This window comes from Hypomesus nipponensis, chromosome 26, assembly GCF_054491055.1.
Source record: "Hypomesus nipponensis isolate SF chromosome 26, ASM5449105v1, whole genome shotgun sequence".
NCBI lineage: Eukaryota > Metazoa > Chordata > Actinopteri > Osmeriformes > Osmeridae > Hypomesus > Hypomesus nipponensis.
The window spans coordinates 1,116,009-1,135,145 of record NC_140386.1 but is presented as its reverse complement, the minus strand read 5'-3'; the positions used below and the strand labels follow the sequence as shown (position 1 = coordinate 1,135,145).

General features: G+C 39.7%; 1 protein-coding gene across 1 annotated transcript in view; it reads left to right on the top strand.

Annotated features, from left to right (window-relative positions):
- Positions 1 to 2,748: 2,748 nt before the first annotated feature.
- LOC146220961 (excitatory amino acid transporter 5-like) overlaps positions 2,749 to 19,137 on the top strand; it is a 55,598-nt gene continuing 39,209 nt past the window's right edge. Inside the window, exons 1-6 of the mRNA XM_084692240.1 lie at positions 2,749 to 3,000; positions 3,677 to 3,756; positions 4,182 to 4,397; positions 7,827 to 7,869; positions 9,092 to 9,299; positions 18,045 to 18,144. Of these exons, the coding sequence (XP_084548366.1) occupies positions 2,749 to 3,000; positions 3,677 to 3,756; positions 4,182 to 4,397; positions 7,827 to 7,869; positions 9,092 to 9,299; positions 18,045 to 18,144 (899 nt within the window). The remainder of the gene's footprint in view (positions 3,001 to 3,676; positions 3,757 to 4,181; positions 4,398 to 7,826; positions 7,870 to 9,091; positions 9,300 to 18,044; positions 18,145 to 19,137) is intronic.

Genomic DNA, 19,137 nt, shown 5'->3' with positions numbered 1-19,137 from the left:
CTGCAGCCCCTTGTCCCCCTCCACACCCACAGCAGCAAAGCTATGCTGTACCCCCCCGTTTCCCCTCCAAACCCACAGCAGCAAAGCCATGCTGCAGCCCCTTGTCCCCCTTCACACCCCCAGCAGCGGAGTTATGCTGCAGCTGTAGCCCAGGCTGCTGCCACAGCCCCTTCCCCTGCTACCTCTGAGCTGGGAGACATCAGGGAGATGCTCACACCCTGTGCACCAGGCTTCTATCCAGCTAAGTTGTACTGTACACCTTCCCAGTTGACAAACAGAACAACATGGAACTATACTGTTTGTAGTAGTAGTAATAGAAATAGTAGTAACTATTACAGCGGTAATATTTACAAAAACAGTACACCTCCTTAAAATACATACATTTACTATATAGTGTTGTTAATAGAGAAATAGTTGTAGGTGTTTTAATTTTTGTCTCACTATCCAGGTTCACTTTGATTGTTTTCAAATGCGTTCATTTCATGTAAGTTGTTGGAATATACAGGGTCTTCACTCCTCAACCTTTGAGCTGAAGAGTGGAAACCCTGAATTTATTTATTCTATCAAAGATGTTGATATAGATGTGCTGACAGAAACATGGTGTCAAAATAATCTTCTCACTTATTGTCCCCCAGGATACAATGAAGTCATGGTACCCTCTTTAAAACTATAAAATACACAAGGGCAGAACATTGGGGGGGATCTTGCTGTGGCATAAAGAAGGTCTTTGCCATCATATCTCACCAGTTAAACAGGGTAAATCCTATATCTGGTTAAGGGTAGATCAAACCCTGGGCATCACTGATAGAGATATATATCTCTGTGCTATTTATATACCCCCAATAGATTCTCCTTACTTTGAAGAAAACCTTTTTGAAACTCCATTCGGAAATTACATATTTCCAAACCCAGGGAAACGTGCTCCTAATTGGAGATCTGAATGGACGGACAGGAACCGAACCTGACATAATCGACCCACAGTGCAACAACCATGTGTTTGGTCAGTCTCCCCTGTTTACCACACCGACCATCCCCCACCCGAACAACCTTGACTCTGTTGTAAATCAAAGTGGCAAGGAGGTAGTGCACCTCTGTCGGGCCTTAGGCCTGTACATAGTTAGTAGTAGGTTCAGAGGGGACTCTTTGGAGAGATTCACGTACTCATCAGCTCTTGGGTCTAGTGTGGTAGACTATGCAATCACTGACATGGACCCCTCCACTATCAGTGGATTCACTGTCAGACAGCAATCCCCCCACTCAGACTACAACCAAATAAATCTATTTTTTTAACTCTCAGATCAACTGAGTGAAAGAAAAAAAGAACCCAATAAACTGTATAAATTACATCCTACATACAGATGGGCCCTGACAGTCGAGACAAGTTCATCATGGCCTTGAACTCACCTGATCTAATGAGTGACATATCAAAATATGATCAAAATCAGTATGCCCCAACCAAAGATGGTGTAAACAAGGCCATTGATAATGTAAATATAATATTCCACAAAGCAGCTATCAAAGCAGACCTTATCAAACAAAACGGAAACCAATTAAAAGGCAAAATACTGAAAAATGGTTTGATCAAGAATGTAAAACCATTAGAAAAGACCTAAGGAAAATAGCAAATGAAAAACATTGCCAACCAAGAAACCCAGCCCTACGCACTACGTACAATGACATTTTGGTGCTGAGACTAACTGCCCCCATTCAGACACACCGTGACCAGTCTCACACCAACACTGCTTTCCAAACACCAATCAGAGTCAACCAAATTATAACACAATGTAAAGTAACCTACCTGGAACATTAGAAAGAAGAAACTAAAAGCCAAAGTAGATTAGAATGTTATCTAGCCTTAGAAAGAGATTATAAACTGGCAGAATATCTCTCTATTGTCAAAGATAGAAAGCAGAGACAGATCCTAACCAAGTACAGGCTCAGTGACCACCAATTGGCAATTGAAACAGGAAGTCACAAAAAATAATGGCAACCAAAAGGAAACAGAATATGTGGTCACTGTTCGACAGGTGAGGTTGAAACAGAGATGCACTTCCTCCTCCTACAATGTGAAACATTCAGTGATATAAGAAATGGTTACTGTAACAAATTCCACTCTGTAATCTCAGATTCAAAGGTCTTAGTGACCTTTCAAAGGTAAAAATCCTCCTAGGAGAAGGAAACAGGGCATACCTTGTTGCCCAGTATGTATCAATATGCCACAACCTGAGAGAAAGTGAGTGACCTACACACACAATGCACACAAACAAAGCACACACACAACATATACCGTGTGTGTGACTTACATGTGTATGTGTGTATATCTAATAACCAATCTTAAGGTTATGTTAAAGTTTCCTTTAATCTTTCAACTGAATTTGCCATGTTTGGTTGATATTGTATTATCTGGTAACATTGATAGTATACCAACGTCCATAGTAATTATATGAATATTGTTTCTGTGTTCTGTGGTTCCACCATTGCTTTGGTAATATGAACATTTGTTTCTAAATGCCAATAAAATGCCAATTGAATTGAATTGACAACCACTTATCTATGGCAGCAAGCCACCACTAACAAAGATGTGCTCAATTTTCTTACAAGGCTGTAATCCTCTTTGCTGTTCTAAATCCTCATCACGGTAGCTTGAGTGCTGTTTGCTCTGTGATGCTTTAATCCTTCTGTGGAAAAGGCAATCACACCTTAGGCCCTTCAGAATTGTAGGATTTGCCCAGCCGAAAGCTAGAAATCATGGAAGAGCTACTTTTGCCCACAGAAGGAGAGGAAACACGCTCAGACAACAGTTCCTATGCCCCAGGAGACTCTGAGATGACAATGATGGAACGCATCAAGAACCTTTTCTGCGAGATATTCTCAGTGAATCTTCGGGAATCAGTGAAAGAGTTCTGCCAGCGCAACGGGTTGTTGACGCTCTCTGTCTTTGCAGTTTTGACTGGCTGTGTCTTAGGCTTCATGTTAAGAGGGAGTCAGCTCTCCACCCAGGTATGTGACTTTGAGTTGTCGAATAGATGATGAAGGTCCAGTGTACAAATAGAATGCTAATTGGTAACAAATCTTTTATGAATTTCATGTTTGTTGGAGCTGGTAGCTGGAATTCCCTCAAAGGTTCTTACTGGGTAATTTCCCTTCTGTGCTTACCCCCACGTTATTTAGGGGACTGTTCCCACAATTTGAATTGTGAAAATGAATGGCATGACCATGTGTACTAGACATACAAAATATTAAAGATTGACAATTTCAACTTGAAAGTGGAAGATGGTACACAGGAAATGTCCGAGGTCAATCTAAGCTTAGTACTGTCAGGGCGGGATTATTGGATGCACAGTCTCTTGTAAAGTCTCTCCGACTTTACACAGTATACATGACCTGACGTGTTCACAATAATCGCTGGTGAAGAGTAACCACCTTACATGTTTGTAAGAAAAAGTCTTATTGTAGACTAGTATTACCTTCAGAATCTGAAATGGCAAAATTGCATTAAAAGTAGCATATCTATTTCTCTTAAGAGATGTAAAGTGGTGGAATCTTGAACTTTAAATTCTATAGTGGCAACAAAAGTACCCAAATATTTAATACAAATTTGTTACAAATGGGGCCTGATTGTAGGTTACTGTTTTTAGATATATTCAATAACCTATACTTTTGATTCCTCTTCTAGGCTAAAATCTACTTCTCTTTCCCTGGAGAACTCCTCATGAGGATGCTCAAAATGCTTATCCTTCCACTCATCACGTCCAGGTGAGACATGTAAAGTCACACCCTGTCATGGTCTAGTTTAATGTAGTTGTCAAAGATACAAATCCCACATTTGGCCTTTCACAGCTTAAAAAAAACAAACATTACTGTTACATCGATTGCCATGTAATTTAAAGTACATTTGCAATTTGTAAATAGGTATAGGTACATTGGATTAATTTGGTCCAGCTCCTCTTGACAATTTCCTAGTGGCGTTTCAAACCCAAAATAAATAAAGAAGTCCTAATCCTGAGCTACCAATTGTTTCAACCATATATAAATCATATGAAAAATAACTGAATTATAATTAACTATATAACAAAAGGACAATTATTCCCTGTTTTATACACTGTTTGTCTTTTTCTTAGATTTGAGAATTAAATGGAAGTACATTGTTTCAAAACACTCTTTCTTTTTTATCTTAAAAGTTTAATGTCAGGTCTGTCATCCATGGAATCAAAAGCGTGTTGTCGTATGGGAGTCCTAACAGTGACATACTATTTATGGACGACCTTCATTGCTGTGGTGGTTGGCATCCTCCTGGTAATCATCATAAAACCTGGGGTGGGAACTGATATGGACAGCAACAGACTGGGCGGCGGACCAGTGATGACATCAGCAGATGCATTACTTGACCTAATTAGGTAAGTTGCACTGCATCCTCAGGCTGCTGGTAACTTGTAATATAACTGGAGAGGGTACAATTTCTGGGGAAATTGTGTGTGGAAACATACTCATCTGCAACCGACGCAAGCACACCCCACAATTTCTGGGGAAATTGTGGGGTGTGCTTGCGTCGGTTGCAGATGAGTATGTTTCCGGGCTGTCAGTATCAACACCCTGTATTTTTGTACGCCCTTCGACCGGTTACATTACATTTATGCATTTAGCAGACGCTTTTATCCAAAACGACTTCCAAAAGAGAGCTTTACAAAAGTGCATAGGTCACTGATCATAACAACGAGATAGAATGAATCTAGGAGCAAAACGGAGCAAAGCTGCCAGCTGTAGGTATATGCAGGTAGCAACGCTAGTGCTAAATAACTATTCAGCTGGTCGGCTCCATGACGCCGGGTAAGTAGGGCTTGTGAGACTGCTCACCAAAATAACCAAGGGGAACCCACTTGTTTAGCAGATTAAGACATGTTCGTAGGTACTTAGAGAAAAGTAGCCTCAACTTTCCTAGACTTTTAGCTATGGTACTAATGCTGAGGGCTTGCTGATATCGCTGTCTGTGTTACTAGAATGGCGTATCTATGCATCGTTGCTAACGTGTGCTGACGTTGTGACGTTAGGCTAGCACTGAGGTCCCTTGGTGCACACAAGGCACTTTTTACCACAAAACGTAATTCAAGCCTAAACCGTGGAATGGAACATAAATCCCAATAGAAGCAACGCAATCGCTACCAAGACAAACCTTTTGACATCAACGTTGTCCATGTAGTCCTAATATTGAGGGATCCTTAGGGGTTGGAAAATAATAATAATAAAAATGAATATATATGAGAGAGAACAATGGTTGTGCTTGCCGAAGGCAGGCAAACTCAACAAGCCAGACTCATGATGCTATACCTTGAGGTTTGTTATTGGACACCCTGGATTGGTGAAAAATATGAATGGCTGATCATGTACATTATTTGCAAGTAGGATATCAATGAAGAAACTGATAATTAAACAACTATCATGTTTTGTCAAGTGAAACATTTTAGGCACTGGTCTGTCTGAACTTCAAACCTTGTTGTCTCCCCACCATTTACACCTTTGGTTATGGCCATGACACTGGCATTTCTGAAGAAGGTCAAACTTAGTGAAATAATTGTTTTGTCTTTACAGGGTATACTTAATACGAAAACATTGACAGTAGGTCATGCCAAGAAAACTATAAAGCATGCCTCCATTGTCTGTATGTACACTTTCTTTTTTTTCTAAGTCTAATTGGGTGTGCTCATGCCTTCGGCGAGGTGTTGGCTCCATGTGGTCTGGCTGACCTCGCTACAATATAAATCCTTTGTATTGTAAAAGGCTTATGTTCCTTATGGAAGATGGGGATAAACTTTGGGTGCATTACCTTACCGTAGTTGTATAGTAAATTTGCATTAGGTTGCTAGTTAGATTATTTGAAACATTTGAACATAAGAATATAACTTGAACATAAGAAAGTAGAGATAAATAGCCAACTAGTGTAAAATAACATGACGCAGTGGGTCGGCTTTCCTCCTATCCTCCCCAATTTTTTGAGTCACCAACCGCCACTGATGTTATGGTACTGTGTCTTATAAAATACAGACCATTCCATGTCCATAACCATGGTATTATGGCTAGAACTGTGCACTTCCAGTCCGTGATTGCTCCTCTGTAATCTACTACTATAATCACTATTTGTATGTCACTTTGGATAAATGCATCTGCTAAATGAACAATCGGAACGTAAATGTGAGGAGTTTTAGTTTTTTATTTTGTATGTTTATTTCTTGGTAGTAAAATTATATTGTGTCATAATGGCATATTGCGAAATGCTTCGGTGTATTTGTAAGAAATTTACTTCGTCAGCATTTTAGCTAGATGTCGTGGGCAAAATGGGCTAGATACTTGCCTTTGTATTAGAGACTGCTTCTGCATTTTTCTTACTCTTTCTATCTTACATACGCACTAACTCACATACACACAAATACACATACATACACATAATCCAATTAAATCACAGGGGAGATTAGAGTATTTTTAGTTGTCCACGATGGGATGATTTACAGATTAGTTCCGTCATCCACTGTGGTGATACAATAGACTCTACAGAAGATCCCAATCCAGCACACATTAGAAGGACATTTTGCTTGTGCCTGTCTAAAAAGTGAATTCCTCTTTTAGAAGGCCCTCCCAAGCAAGTCTGCCATCATCATCCAATTAACCTCTGGCATGGGATTAGATGAGTGCCAAAGTGAAACTGATGACAAGAAGGGAGAAAATCCCTGTGGACAGAGGCAATTCAGTGCATTGTGTTAGACAACTTCTGGATCTTCCTGTCTTTTATTGTTTACATTTTTGATTGACTGAAGGGTGAAAGATCACCTGGCATCTATTCCATTCTATTTTCTAATTTCTTCTCATTCATAACCTCTCATACACCTGACTATATTTGTGAGGAGACTATCCTATTCCGTGGTGGTGAATTTCAAGAGTGATTTACCTATGATATGAGATACACTTTTTATGTACTATGTGAACATTTAGGTTGAAAAATTCAGATGCCGTCTGGTCTGATTCTGATCCTTTAACGATGTAACCTAATCAAAAAACATACATGTAGATGAAAGGGAGGTTAGGTGAAAGAAGACTTTTGAGCCTTGATAAATAATTACATGGATTGTGTATTTTTTAATTCTACAGAGGATAAATGGGCAACAAAAATGGTTAAGGCTTTTAAACAAGGTATGGTGGTAGGTGCATGGTGTGTTTGTGAGTGTGTCCAAAGCTGCTGGGTTTTCACGCTCAACAGTGTCCCATGTGTATCAAGGATGGTCCATGAGCTTGGTCTGATGAAATGTGATTCCTGCTGTTTCATGCTGTGGGGATTTAGAGAAAAGCACACAAGTACATGCATCTATCATGCTGCATGTTACGATTGCTAGCTGCTGGTATGATGTTGGGGTTGAGTTTTAATGGCACACATTGGGCTCCTTGATAAGTCGAGCCATGTTTAAATGCCACAAAATATCTGAACATCACTGACAATATAACGCATTCCCTTCATAGCAACAGTGTATCCACTTGCTAATGTCTATTTTCAGCAGGATCATGCCCCATGCCACAAGTCTAGGGTTGTCCAAGAATGGTCCCACAAACATTACAGTGAATTCAGCAAACAATCTCATTCCAATTGAGCCTCTATGGGATGAGACTGACCAGCATCCGTGAGGAATGGTTTCGACAACTTTCAAAATCCATTCTCTGGCGGATTAAGCCTGTTCTGAGGACAAAAGGGGTGCTTTTAAACACCTAGAAGCTGAAGAAATTGGTGCTAAGTAGTAAGTCTGTATAATAAGATGTCATGATGTGTGTGTTGTTTTTGTTCTTAGGAACATGGTACCCTCCAATCTTATTGAGGCCACATTTCAACAAGTGAGTAAAATAGCTGCCAATATCAATGTACACTGTAAATGTGACATGCTCTGGTGAAAAGGGGTGGTTGTCGGCCAACTTATTTCTCTGGTTTTTTCAGATTGTGTAAATGCAGATTGTAAGCTTTGGAATGATGTGTCATACATTGAAATCTGAAAATAGTTGAAGAAAATACACGTATGTGAATGTTGCTAAACCAGGAAAGCTCTAGGCCAGATATTTGGCTTCAAATATTTTAGACCTTTTCACGCTTTAAAAGAGGTGTGATTGTTTTGTGTTAATCATGAGAAGCGTTGAGCGCCGGTTATTTAATTGCCGTGAAGAAAATAAAAATAAAACAATATTTGAACTCAATCAAATTCCAGGATTCTGCTGTCTTGATTTATCCTAGATGTGTGTTTTAACACACAGTATTTTTGCACTGACTACTTGGCACTGTACCTGGCCCGATTATGTTTCAAGTTATGTGTTAACTTGTTGGTGCAAATGGCATTTTCCGAAAACAACCTGAAAACTGTATTCACGGTTCACCAGGTCAAACAAAGAAAAATGAATCCTGTGCGCAATGCCCGAGATTAAGCTATTTATTCTATTTAGTCTGTGGATGTAAACTAAAACAAACGTGTGACAAAAATGTATGCCGAACACACAGAAGGCCTGCTCGAAAGTTGACACAACTAGTGAAATATATTTAAGGGTACTTGACTAAAGATCAAATCTGCCAATTCACTACTTGATTAGGAGGGTGGATGGGATCATACTTTGTACAGACAAACATAGCCTACATACAAAACATTACAGCTAGTACCACCGTGCTAGCATAAGTATCCTAGGGAAAACCATGCTGCACTGTGATGCAAATCAAATAAAATCACATCCTACAAAGCGCCCCCCACCACTCAACTGGAAGCTTAGGTAAACAAGAATATTTAGTGCATGAGTATTTAGTCATCCTAAACATGTTGTTTATCATATTGAGTGGCTTCTTCAACACTCGTAACTTTAGTAATATGCAAGAAAATGAAAACTGTGAAAACGACTTCTAGCAGACCATACGGAATGCCGACAAGAGCCCCTTTTCATTGGACTGTGTCACAAATAATTGTCCACTGCTCCAAAGCACAAATACATGTAGCATGATCAGCAGTGCTTACTGTTTGTATTATTACCTTATGTTTTGTTAACTCAAATTTTCCTCTTTTCTTTGGTTTTTATACACCAGTACAAAACCGACTTGGTCCCTATATTGAAAGTCAAGACAAAAACAATCCAGCCCAATTTTGTTTACATCGTTCCGGACGAGAATGACCCCAACGGCCATACAGTTTACCTGGAGCTCACCCCTCCCCCAGAGATCCACTACAAGACCAGTCCTGGCAGCAGCCAACAGATGAATGTATTAGGCATTGTCATCTTCTCTGCCACAATGGGTAAAGCCAGCTGTATTTTATTATAAGTCTGTATTTGTGTTTTCGTTCTCTTTTTCTCTCTTTAAAACCAATCCAAATAAAGTTACTTATATACAGGTGTCAAAAATATTAATCTTTACCGAGTATTGCAGTCAGTCGGTGAAGAAGTTAAGAAAGCTTTATTACTTGCGGCCGGCCAACAAGGAGACAAAAGGCCACATGGTGGCATGGGCGGTGCTAGGGAGGGGGCTAGCAGGTGCTTCAGCACCCACAAGAAAGACCAAAGCACCCCGATAGCACTCCCCAAAATATTGCTAATTTAGTTATAGTATTCAGGCCCGGAGTGGCCATTGAGAGAATCGGGAGAATTCCCGGTGGGCCGCTCTGCCCGCTCATAAATTGGGCCAGCAGATCGCCTGCTTTCTCTTTGTTTTTTCACACATCGAATAAAACGATATGTGTTAAGTTTGTTAAGTTACTATTTGACCGATAAGTAAGCTAATAGGCTACGCTAGGTTTTAATTTTAAAAAGCGCATGATCAGACCGTGCATAAAAAAGTGCCGTTTTCAGTTGTCACGCATGCTCTCTTTCTCAAACACAAGTGCGTGTACCAAGATTGTTTTCATGGAGACAACCCTAAACCATCATTTATTGTTGTGGTGGGAATTACCAAGATTAAGCTGATTCGAAAATAATAAAATTAATGGGAAAAAAGATTCCAGGAGGAACTGAAAAATCCAGGTAAAAAAAGGAAAGATCTAGCTGCTGTCACTTCATAGGTTCCTGCAAGGGTGGGAAAAACAAGTTTTCTGAAAAGCCCTGAATCTTTCAGGTAAAAATGTGGGTTGTAACTTCCGTAAAAATATAACAATATGAGTCCAACGTAGTGTTTACATTACGCTAGATAAAGCTAAAAAAAACTATTTTGCACTGAAATTTATGTTAAAAATCTTGCTCGCGGATCGCATTTCAGTTCCGATTTCAGTTCACATCAAAACCTTGACTCGGTTCTAGGTTTGGGTCAAGCACCAAATGTTCAACGTATGGCTGGGCCCCTGGTGGGGATGGGCTGGTTTTGGCAATTACACTGCCGGGCAAAAAATGGGTCACACTCCGGCCCTGATAGTATTTATATTATATATATATATATATATATATATATATATATATATATATATATATATAATTGCAGCTCCCCCTGTCAATGATCTAGCACCCCCTCAGCCCCTGCATTAAAATGTATCTGGCGGCGCCCCAGCATGGTGGTACAAAGTTTGTCTGTTAGCATGTTGTGCTAGCTAACCTTTTAAATGAAACCGCTCTCCAGTCATTGGTTCATACACAAGCATGCAACTGTCACATGGCTCTTCTTTCATAGATCTTGAGTGTCTGCGTCCCTTGCAGTTGACATTTACAACATCAACCCCTACCCCCATTAGGTGACCAGCTAATAGTCACCAGACCTCAGTCTCCCTTCTACCTCTGTCAAACAGTATCTCCTTTAAACAAACAAACCCCCAACTCTTCTTAGTCTTCAGCCCCAAGATAAGGGTCTTGTATGTTAACCTGGGCCTGGACCTTGCCTACAGTTCATTGGGGTTGGCCTCTCTACACACAAGGCTAAACATAGTATCATTTTATACAGACACTTGTCACTTTTCTGACATCTCACTCCTGTTTTTTCCTGTGTTAGTCAAAACCACACCAACACTGTCAATAAAATAAAAACTACATAAAATCTAAATCATTAATAAAATAAATTGTAATAATCAATTTGACCATACAGCATTATAGTCGATGTAGTGTAAATGCACTGGACACAACGGGAAAATCCATGGTATTGGGATAAACCTGTCATCGCTCAGCAGAGTGGTCATTTGACATCTGATGCATTCACCGGCAGACCTAAACATCATCTCAGATCTCCTTCACCAAACAAATAGAATTTTACACAAAGATTGTAACAAAGAAATCAATTCAGAAATGATCAGGATATAAGAACATGCATACATGTCAACATGGTCAGCACTAAAACAATCAACCTTTCAGTAAATGTAAGTCGGATTCTCCTTGACAATACAGTGATAGTTGAAACAGGCCCTGATTGTGTTCTTCTCCAAGTCAAGTGATAAGACCTCTCATTTTGCACGTTCTCTCCAGGCCAGGGAGTCATAAACTCCTTTTAACCACCCTAAAAATCTGTTAACCCTTAAGTCACCCCAGACTTTGTTTCCAGATGTCAAACTGGTCAAAATGATCTCCATTTTATAGATAGAAGACACTAAAAGAAGCTCAGTCTCCCCCTGCTGCTAACACTTTACAACCTCTGCATGATAAGACACATTACTTTGGCACACATCCTGAAATTGTATTACATGTTCACAATTTCCTTCACTTTGCAAAATGAATGTCAACTCTCAGTAGTACAATCAAGTTTTTCAAAAACAAAACAGTAAGCTTTAAAGCAACTCCCAAATAATACTTCAAGTCACATAAAAGAAACAGTATTGTTATCACCTTTTCCAACAGTCGTATCACTGTTCTCAAAACATTCAAACTTCTGCCCTGGAACATAACAAAATCAACTGGAACATCTTTACGTAACTGGCAGAACATACATAATAGGAGTGTTTGTACCTCAGCTTTATTCCACAGAATAAGTTCAAAACTTCACTTCTGAATCTATTTAATATTTGCATTATTACCAATGAAACAGTTAAATCATTATATCTGTAGTCATAGCACCATTTAGAAATGGAACGCCATTCCCAAGACAATTCCCATTGTTCCTCTAATATCACAAAGTCCAAGTTGCGGATGCCATGGTTGTGTGTGCATGGTGTTTGTGTGATATTCCCATAGGTAATGTAGCTTAGTTGATAAAAACGGCAACCTCAACGAACTGTACTATAGGCACAACTCTGAGTTTTCCTTGATTTGACGCTATGAAACCAAATGCACGCTTTGCAATGACTCACGTGTTCCATGCTATCTCCTTGATTATCACATCTGAAACTAGCCAGGAACGAACTTATCTACCTCGGGTCTGTTCCAGGGGTCTCATTTATAAAGCTTGCGTACGCACAAAACGGGGCTGAAAATGTGCGTACGCCACTTCCACGCAAAGGTTGTGATTTATAAAAAACGAACTTGACGGGAGAGTGTGCGGTCCTCCACGCAAACTCTGACCCTCCCGTAGGCCTACGCACATTTTGAAAACAGTTGGAATTGGCGACGCAGATGACTGTACTGTAGTCAGACTGCAGAAATTGAATGTGGAAAGAACATTACTTGTAATATTTATATATTTTGTTTTCCTGACACATGTTTTTTTCATTCAATTTCATGATTATCATGAAGATTACATCCAGCAGTGTTATTTGCGCTTGTACTGAGTGATTCTTGTTCCATAAACACCTTGTACAATCCAACTCAAATTTTAAATAAAAATTCAGCGCTTCCTCACCATCAGATTGTCCACTACGGGAGTTCAGGAGGGGGAGATTCCCCGACTGCATGGAATACAGGATAACATCAAATATCCTACCTTTAGATAACTGCAGAACACAGTGTATAACTAACTATATTTATTTAACACTGTGCAAATATCCTCATATGTCAAAAACTGGAATTACAGTCGTCAAGCTCCCGTGCAATCGCTACACTCTACGTCCTCGTTATCAGTCCAGAATTTAATAGATTACTGTTGATAACAAAACGCTTTTGTTTTCAAATTGTATCTCGACCTGCAGTATCACTGCCACAGTTGACTGCCACCGTTTTTTTTTAATTGGTGATCTACCGGCCACCACATTTTCTGAGTTATCGGGCTCCACCAATACGCTAACAGTGTCTGAGAAGTTGTCATGCGCTGATTCACCGTAAAGAACAATCGTATGCCAGGGTCATGATGAGATACTAGATTAGCGTTCATGAGGTGCTTTGCGTTGACTATTTATGGTTAAAAATGGGCGTGTTCAGGGCGGGGTACAATGCTTGTGGGTAATCTGAGATTTATAAAGGGAACATTGCGTACAGGTGTGCGTACGCACGGTTTTATAAATCTGAATTTTTGTGTGCGTACGCCATTTTAGGCTTTTGGGAGTACGTACACTTTTATTAAGAATCCTACGCACAGTTTTATAAATGAGACCCCAGGACTTTTTGTTTCAAATCCGTCACCACAATCCAGTCACCTGATCTTAACGTCATCGGACCTCTCACTGGATGAGACAGCATCTCAGGGTTTCTGCGGGTTTCAGTAAGTCAAATTTAAGACCTTTTTAAGACTTTTGAAGACCATAATGGTCGAAATGTAAAGATCATGCTCTTTTTGGATGCTTTTATATAGGCCTTAGTGGTCCCCTAATACTGTATCTGAAGTCTCTTTCCCAAAATTCAGCCTTGGTGCAGAATTACAGCCACTACGAGCAGTCACACAGTGAGCTTTCCTCAGGACGTGCTGTTTCTGTGTCTGTAGCTTTAAATGCTATGAGGAAGAAAGAGGCGGGGCTAACTGCCATGCTTTGGTCGTTTGCAAGCCATGAAGTTTCGAGGAAAAATCAATATTGCGCTTGCACGGTCACACTTTCTCATTGGTGGGCCAAATGCTCTGTGCGGGAAAAGCAGAGAAAGGGGAGGTAACCTTCCCTATTGTGATGTAACAATAGGAACATTGTCAAAACCGAGCGTTTCAGCTTTCATTTTCTCAAAGGCGGAGAAAAATACCCAGGACTTGGTTTACATCAGAGCCGTAAAAAAAAAAATCTCGCCTACACGTGATCACGTGTTCAAGTAGCTCGCTGTATTTAAAAAAACCCCCACTGTTGTCAGCGTTTGAATGGTTTTCAATTAAGCTGGCCAACGGAAGTCACTTTCTCCGGCAAATGACAAATAAAACGGGCTCGGTTAAAGAAATCCGATATTCTGGCTATCTTCAGCAGACTCGTATCTACTGAAGGCAGTCCTCCCCGACGTTTTTGGTGTAGAATGGAGTGAAATACAACATTATGAACACTCACTGCCAGTGAAACACAGGAAAAAAGCTAGAGCTTTTTTGTCACGTGTTTCCGGTAGCTTCGCTGTAGTAAAAAAAAAAAACCCCACTGCTGTCAACCTGTTTGAATGGTTTTCGGCGGGACAGACAGCAGCACCACCATCTCAATTCACGGACATTTTCAGTATATTAACACATAATGTCAATTGGTTACTGGTGTGTTGTATCATGTATGTCTGATACTTTATTAACATTCATGTATTACATTAACTTATAATACATAACGCTTTTTATTGTGATTGGGCCGTACGCAGGGCCCCAAAAATACTGAGGTCATGAGTCAGAACTTCTAGGCAGGTTCGGGGGCATGCTCCCCCCAATTTTTTTTTATTACATTATTTAAACCCAGCCATTTTCAGAGTCTTAAGGAGCAAAAGCATCATCGTTATGACTTTTGAATAGGTTTATTTGTTATCAGAGAACATCACCTAATTATCATGCATTAAACCTCTGACTTTTAAAACGTATACAGTTCTGGTATAGTCTCTTCCTTTTTTAGTACCTGCTCTCCCTCTATCTCTCTATTCACTGCTCCTCTTCTTGCTGCTTGGCCCAAAGATGAGCTTGGTTTGACACAACCTTTTCCTCCCTATCCTGTTTTCCCTTTAGTGAAGAATATAAACACAGTCAAATCTTAAACTGATAGAAATGAAAACAATATGCCATTTCAACATCATGTATTCAGATGTGTCATCTTTAAAAACCTTGAGGGCGGTGTGGAGCTTTTGAAATTTTGAGGTAAAAATTTGGCATTCTGAGGCTTTTTGAAGAATCATTATGGTGACTCATGAAGTAAGGGCAAGTTTCCACAAAAATTGTTTTATTATTATTATTTTGAAAATTAACCGGATGTTTTATTTTGTATCTGCCGTGTTACTACCTTGTGCTCCGAAATATATAACAGGTTCAACATCCGACATTGAGAAATCAACACCAGAGAATGTCTAATATAGAGAGAACTGCCACTCTCGGGAAACACACTGCTGGCTGTTAGATTGTTTTTAAGTCGCCTCTGTTCTAAAAAGCTTTTGAAAATGTCATTGACGTCATACACATCGTACGACCAGAGCTACTGCTTTACGGCAAGCTCTGGTCACTTACTTTTTTCTCTCAGGGCATCGACAACACAGCTAACAGGTTAGGCTCTCCCTGTCAATACACATGCTAGAAAGAGTTTTGGCTTGCTAATGTTGTTGCTAATGTGGCTAATGCTCTAACGTTCTGATTCCGCTTCAGATGCCATCAAGCGGGAGCTCTGGTCGTATCAGTCCTTCACTAACCAATCAGCATTCATTAGTAGAATGCTAGCGTGTTACGACTCACCCTGTAAGAAATCAAATGGACATAAGTACTCGTTCATTCAACTTTCGACCTACAATCCATGTTGAACATGCAAAAACTACAATCAAATTGGAGATTTCTCAACGACAATCAGGCGAAAGAGACAAATTTAGCCGTTTAGCTCCATGGACTCCCATTCAACATGCACTCGATTGCGATCACCCCCAGTGGAACTTTGGTGGAACTGCAGCCAAATTCAGTACAATGGGGCTTAATAGGGAGTGGCAAGGCTCTCCTTAAACAGGCTCTGCTATATCGTTCTAAGCGAAACAGGACGTCTTTGTCCCCATCTACTGGACATATAATGTATCACAATTGACTAAACTGTTTTTCCTAAACTATTCTTGTGTAATTAAGCTAATATTTAGCTTTCCATAGAGGGGTCACATGATGTGGGGTCACACAATTTACCAATCGAATCGGGAGATACCCAAGCGCGAGAGATATTTAAGCGCGAGACATATCCAAGCGCGCAATCATTGAAACTCATTCTGCTGGGAACCGCCATGGGACTTTAGCAAGTTTGGGAACCTCTGTTTTAGGGTACCAAGGACCTGTTTTAGGACCTAATATCACTGTATATAGTTTTGATGTCATGGGGGTCCCAGCAAAGGTTTTTTTTATTTATTTTTTACAATTTCTATAATAGTAAATAGCTTATGCTATTTACATTTATGCATTTAGCAGACACTTTTATCCAAAGCGACTTCCAAGAGACAGAGCTTTACAAAAGAGCATAGGTCACTGATCATAACAACGAGGTAGCCCCAAACATTGCGAGCAGCCAAAACATGAAGCATACATCGTGAAAAACCAAATAAGTGCCAAAGGGAAGAACCATCTAAGAGCATGCAGTTAAACAAGTTACAATTAAACAACATGAAACTCAAAAAGTGCAAGAGTGCACCTGTAGAAGAACAGTCAACAGTAAAATATTGGGGGGGCCTTGGCATGGAACAGTTTGATAATAATTTGATATTAACAATTGATAATCTACTAAAGGTCACCATATCACTGTACATAGTGTTGAGATGTTTTGAGTTTTTGTTTTTAAATTTGTTGTGTACTTTTTAAATACATTTACTCAGTTTGTAGTCACAATTTACCTTAGAATGGTTTATTTCAATGGGAACATAGATAGAGGTCTGGGTGAAAATGTGAAACTAAGTAAAAAAAACTGTTGTATTTTAATGAAACTTACACATAGTGAAATTAAATTAATTTTGCTCTCTGGTACATGATAAAAGTCAATAGCACTGATGGTGCCCAAATCTACCCAAATGTCCACATTTCTGCCTAACACTTCTTCAACTCAAACCACTAGACCAGTGGTTCTTAACCCTGTCCTAAGTGAACCCCTGTCCTGCATGTTTTAGATGTTTCCCTGCTCCAACACACCTGATTCAAATTAAAGGGTCATTATCTAGCTCTGTAGAAGCCTGGTAACGAACATGCATTTGAATCAGGTGTGTTGGAGAAGGGAAACATCTAAAACATGCAGGACAGGGGTTCACTGAGGACAGGGTTTAGAACCACTGCACTAGACCTTTGGTTTACTTTACCCTATTGACATCAAATTTCACATATATACTCAACAGACATAGGATAATGTTTTCAAACTGTTTTACCGCTGCAGACCCATGATTTGAATATAGCATTCCATATATAACTTGTTTTTCTTAGGCGGAATTTAGATTTCCACAATTTAATTTAATGTTCTATCTTCATTTACTCTGACACACTAATACCCACAATAATAATTCCACTTCAGGATACATCTCATGTGTTACCATATTTTTGATACCAACATTATGTTTATAGCCCTTGTAGTTTTGGAGATACACTCCATTAGATGTGGGCATGCCTTTTCGGGGACGGGACTTAAGAAAAAGGCCTAGGGATGAAGAGGTTAACAGAGAGCGAGGTAGACGAGCTGTCATAGTCTACAATCAAGCAGAAGAGATACTAAAACCCATAGGCTACATCCTAAACCAACTGAGAAATTTGGGAAGATTGATGACACAAAGTTAATCATCGAAGTTGAGAAGTAGCCTATAGGCCTACATGGAGTTGTATGACCCACAGCACATATTTTACAAAGACTACAACAAAAAATACAAACGTTGCCACATTATATTAAGATGCTGTTGCAAAGGCTGTTAGAATAACAAGTTGCCTAAATATAGCCTATGCCAAGTTTATGTACCATGTCAGCTTTACATGTGAAAAAGGAAAGCTCAGAGGAGGTGACTCGGGGAGAATGTCCCTGTACTTACTGTAAGTCGCTCTGGATAAGAGCGTCTGCTAAATGACTAAATGTAATGTAAATGTTTGAGACCAAAAGAGCTTTTAATGTTTTTTTCCCTAGGTCTGTTGCTTGGAAAGATGGGGGAAAGAGGAGCTCCTCTTGTCAACGTGTGTCAGTGCATCAACGAATGTGTCATGAAGATCATCAATGCTGCTGTTTGGTATGGACTGAACAATGATGTAGAAATATACATTTACATTTGCAATGCTTTTCTTTATTTGTTTTGAAATAATAAGGAAGTATAGAGAACTCCTCAGTGCATGCCAATGGGATTTAGCATGAAAGGCTATAAATTACCATTTCATATACTTAAAAATTACATTGGTCAAGGTTGGTATTTACCTCGTAAATTGACCATAGACCAAATTGAAATCAATCTCTAATTGCAATCATTAATCTTGTTGAGTCCCAGGAGAAAAGAAAACTCCGATGGCATTTACGCCATAGTTGGTTTCACTGGACTCAGACATCGATTGTCATCTCAAAGTTTTATACAGTTCAGAGTCCTGTCTCTGAAGTCAGAAGTTGATTGGGGGAAGCTGGGTTCTCAACTCCCCCCTCTTTCCTTCACATCTACCCAGGGTATCCGTGGGGTCTTAAAAAGTATTACAAATTTATAAATCCATTTTGGGAAAATTAAGGCCCTTAATTAAAAAGTCTTAAAATTCGTAATCCCAATTTGATGAGGCATTACAGTTTGTTCAAGCTTTTTCCCAAGAGTTTGACTCAAAAACGTATGCATGAGTATATTTATTTTCCTCCCCATGACTATTATAAACAACGACATGCTTGGTCAGCAAGTCACGTATTTTGCAAAATGCACGGTCAGGTGATGTGTTGCCCTCCAAAATGTTGCGAATCATACTCCAAAATTAGAAAATCTAATTTTGCAGACTCCTGGTTGGAGAAGGACGAGTTTATACAATGGCTGAAGCCTGTCACTGAAAACAACCGTGAGGCTTACTGTACATATTGTAAAAAGAAGATAAGCGTAGCCTCGATGGGCATCAACGCTGTCAAGTCCCACATGCACGGTGCTAGCCACAAGGTTGCCGTTGGCCACAGAGAGCAGCTGTCTGTCGCCAGTTTGTGACTGTGAAGTAGTTTTGCTCTTTTGTTGTCCAACTCTCGATCTTTTACAGTGTACATGTTT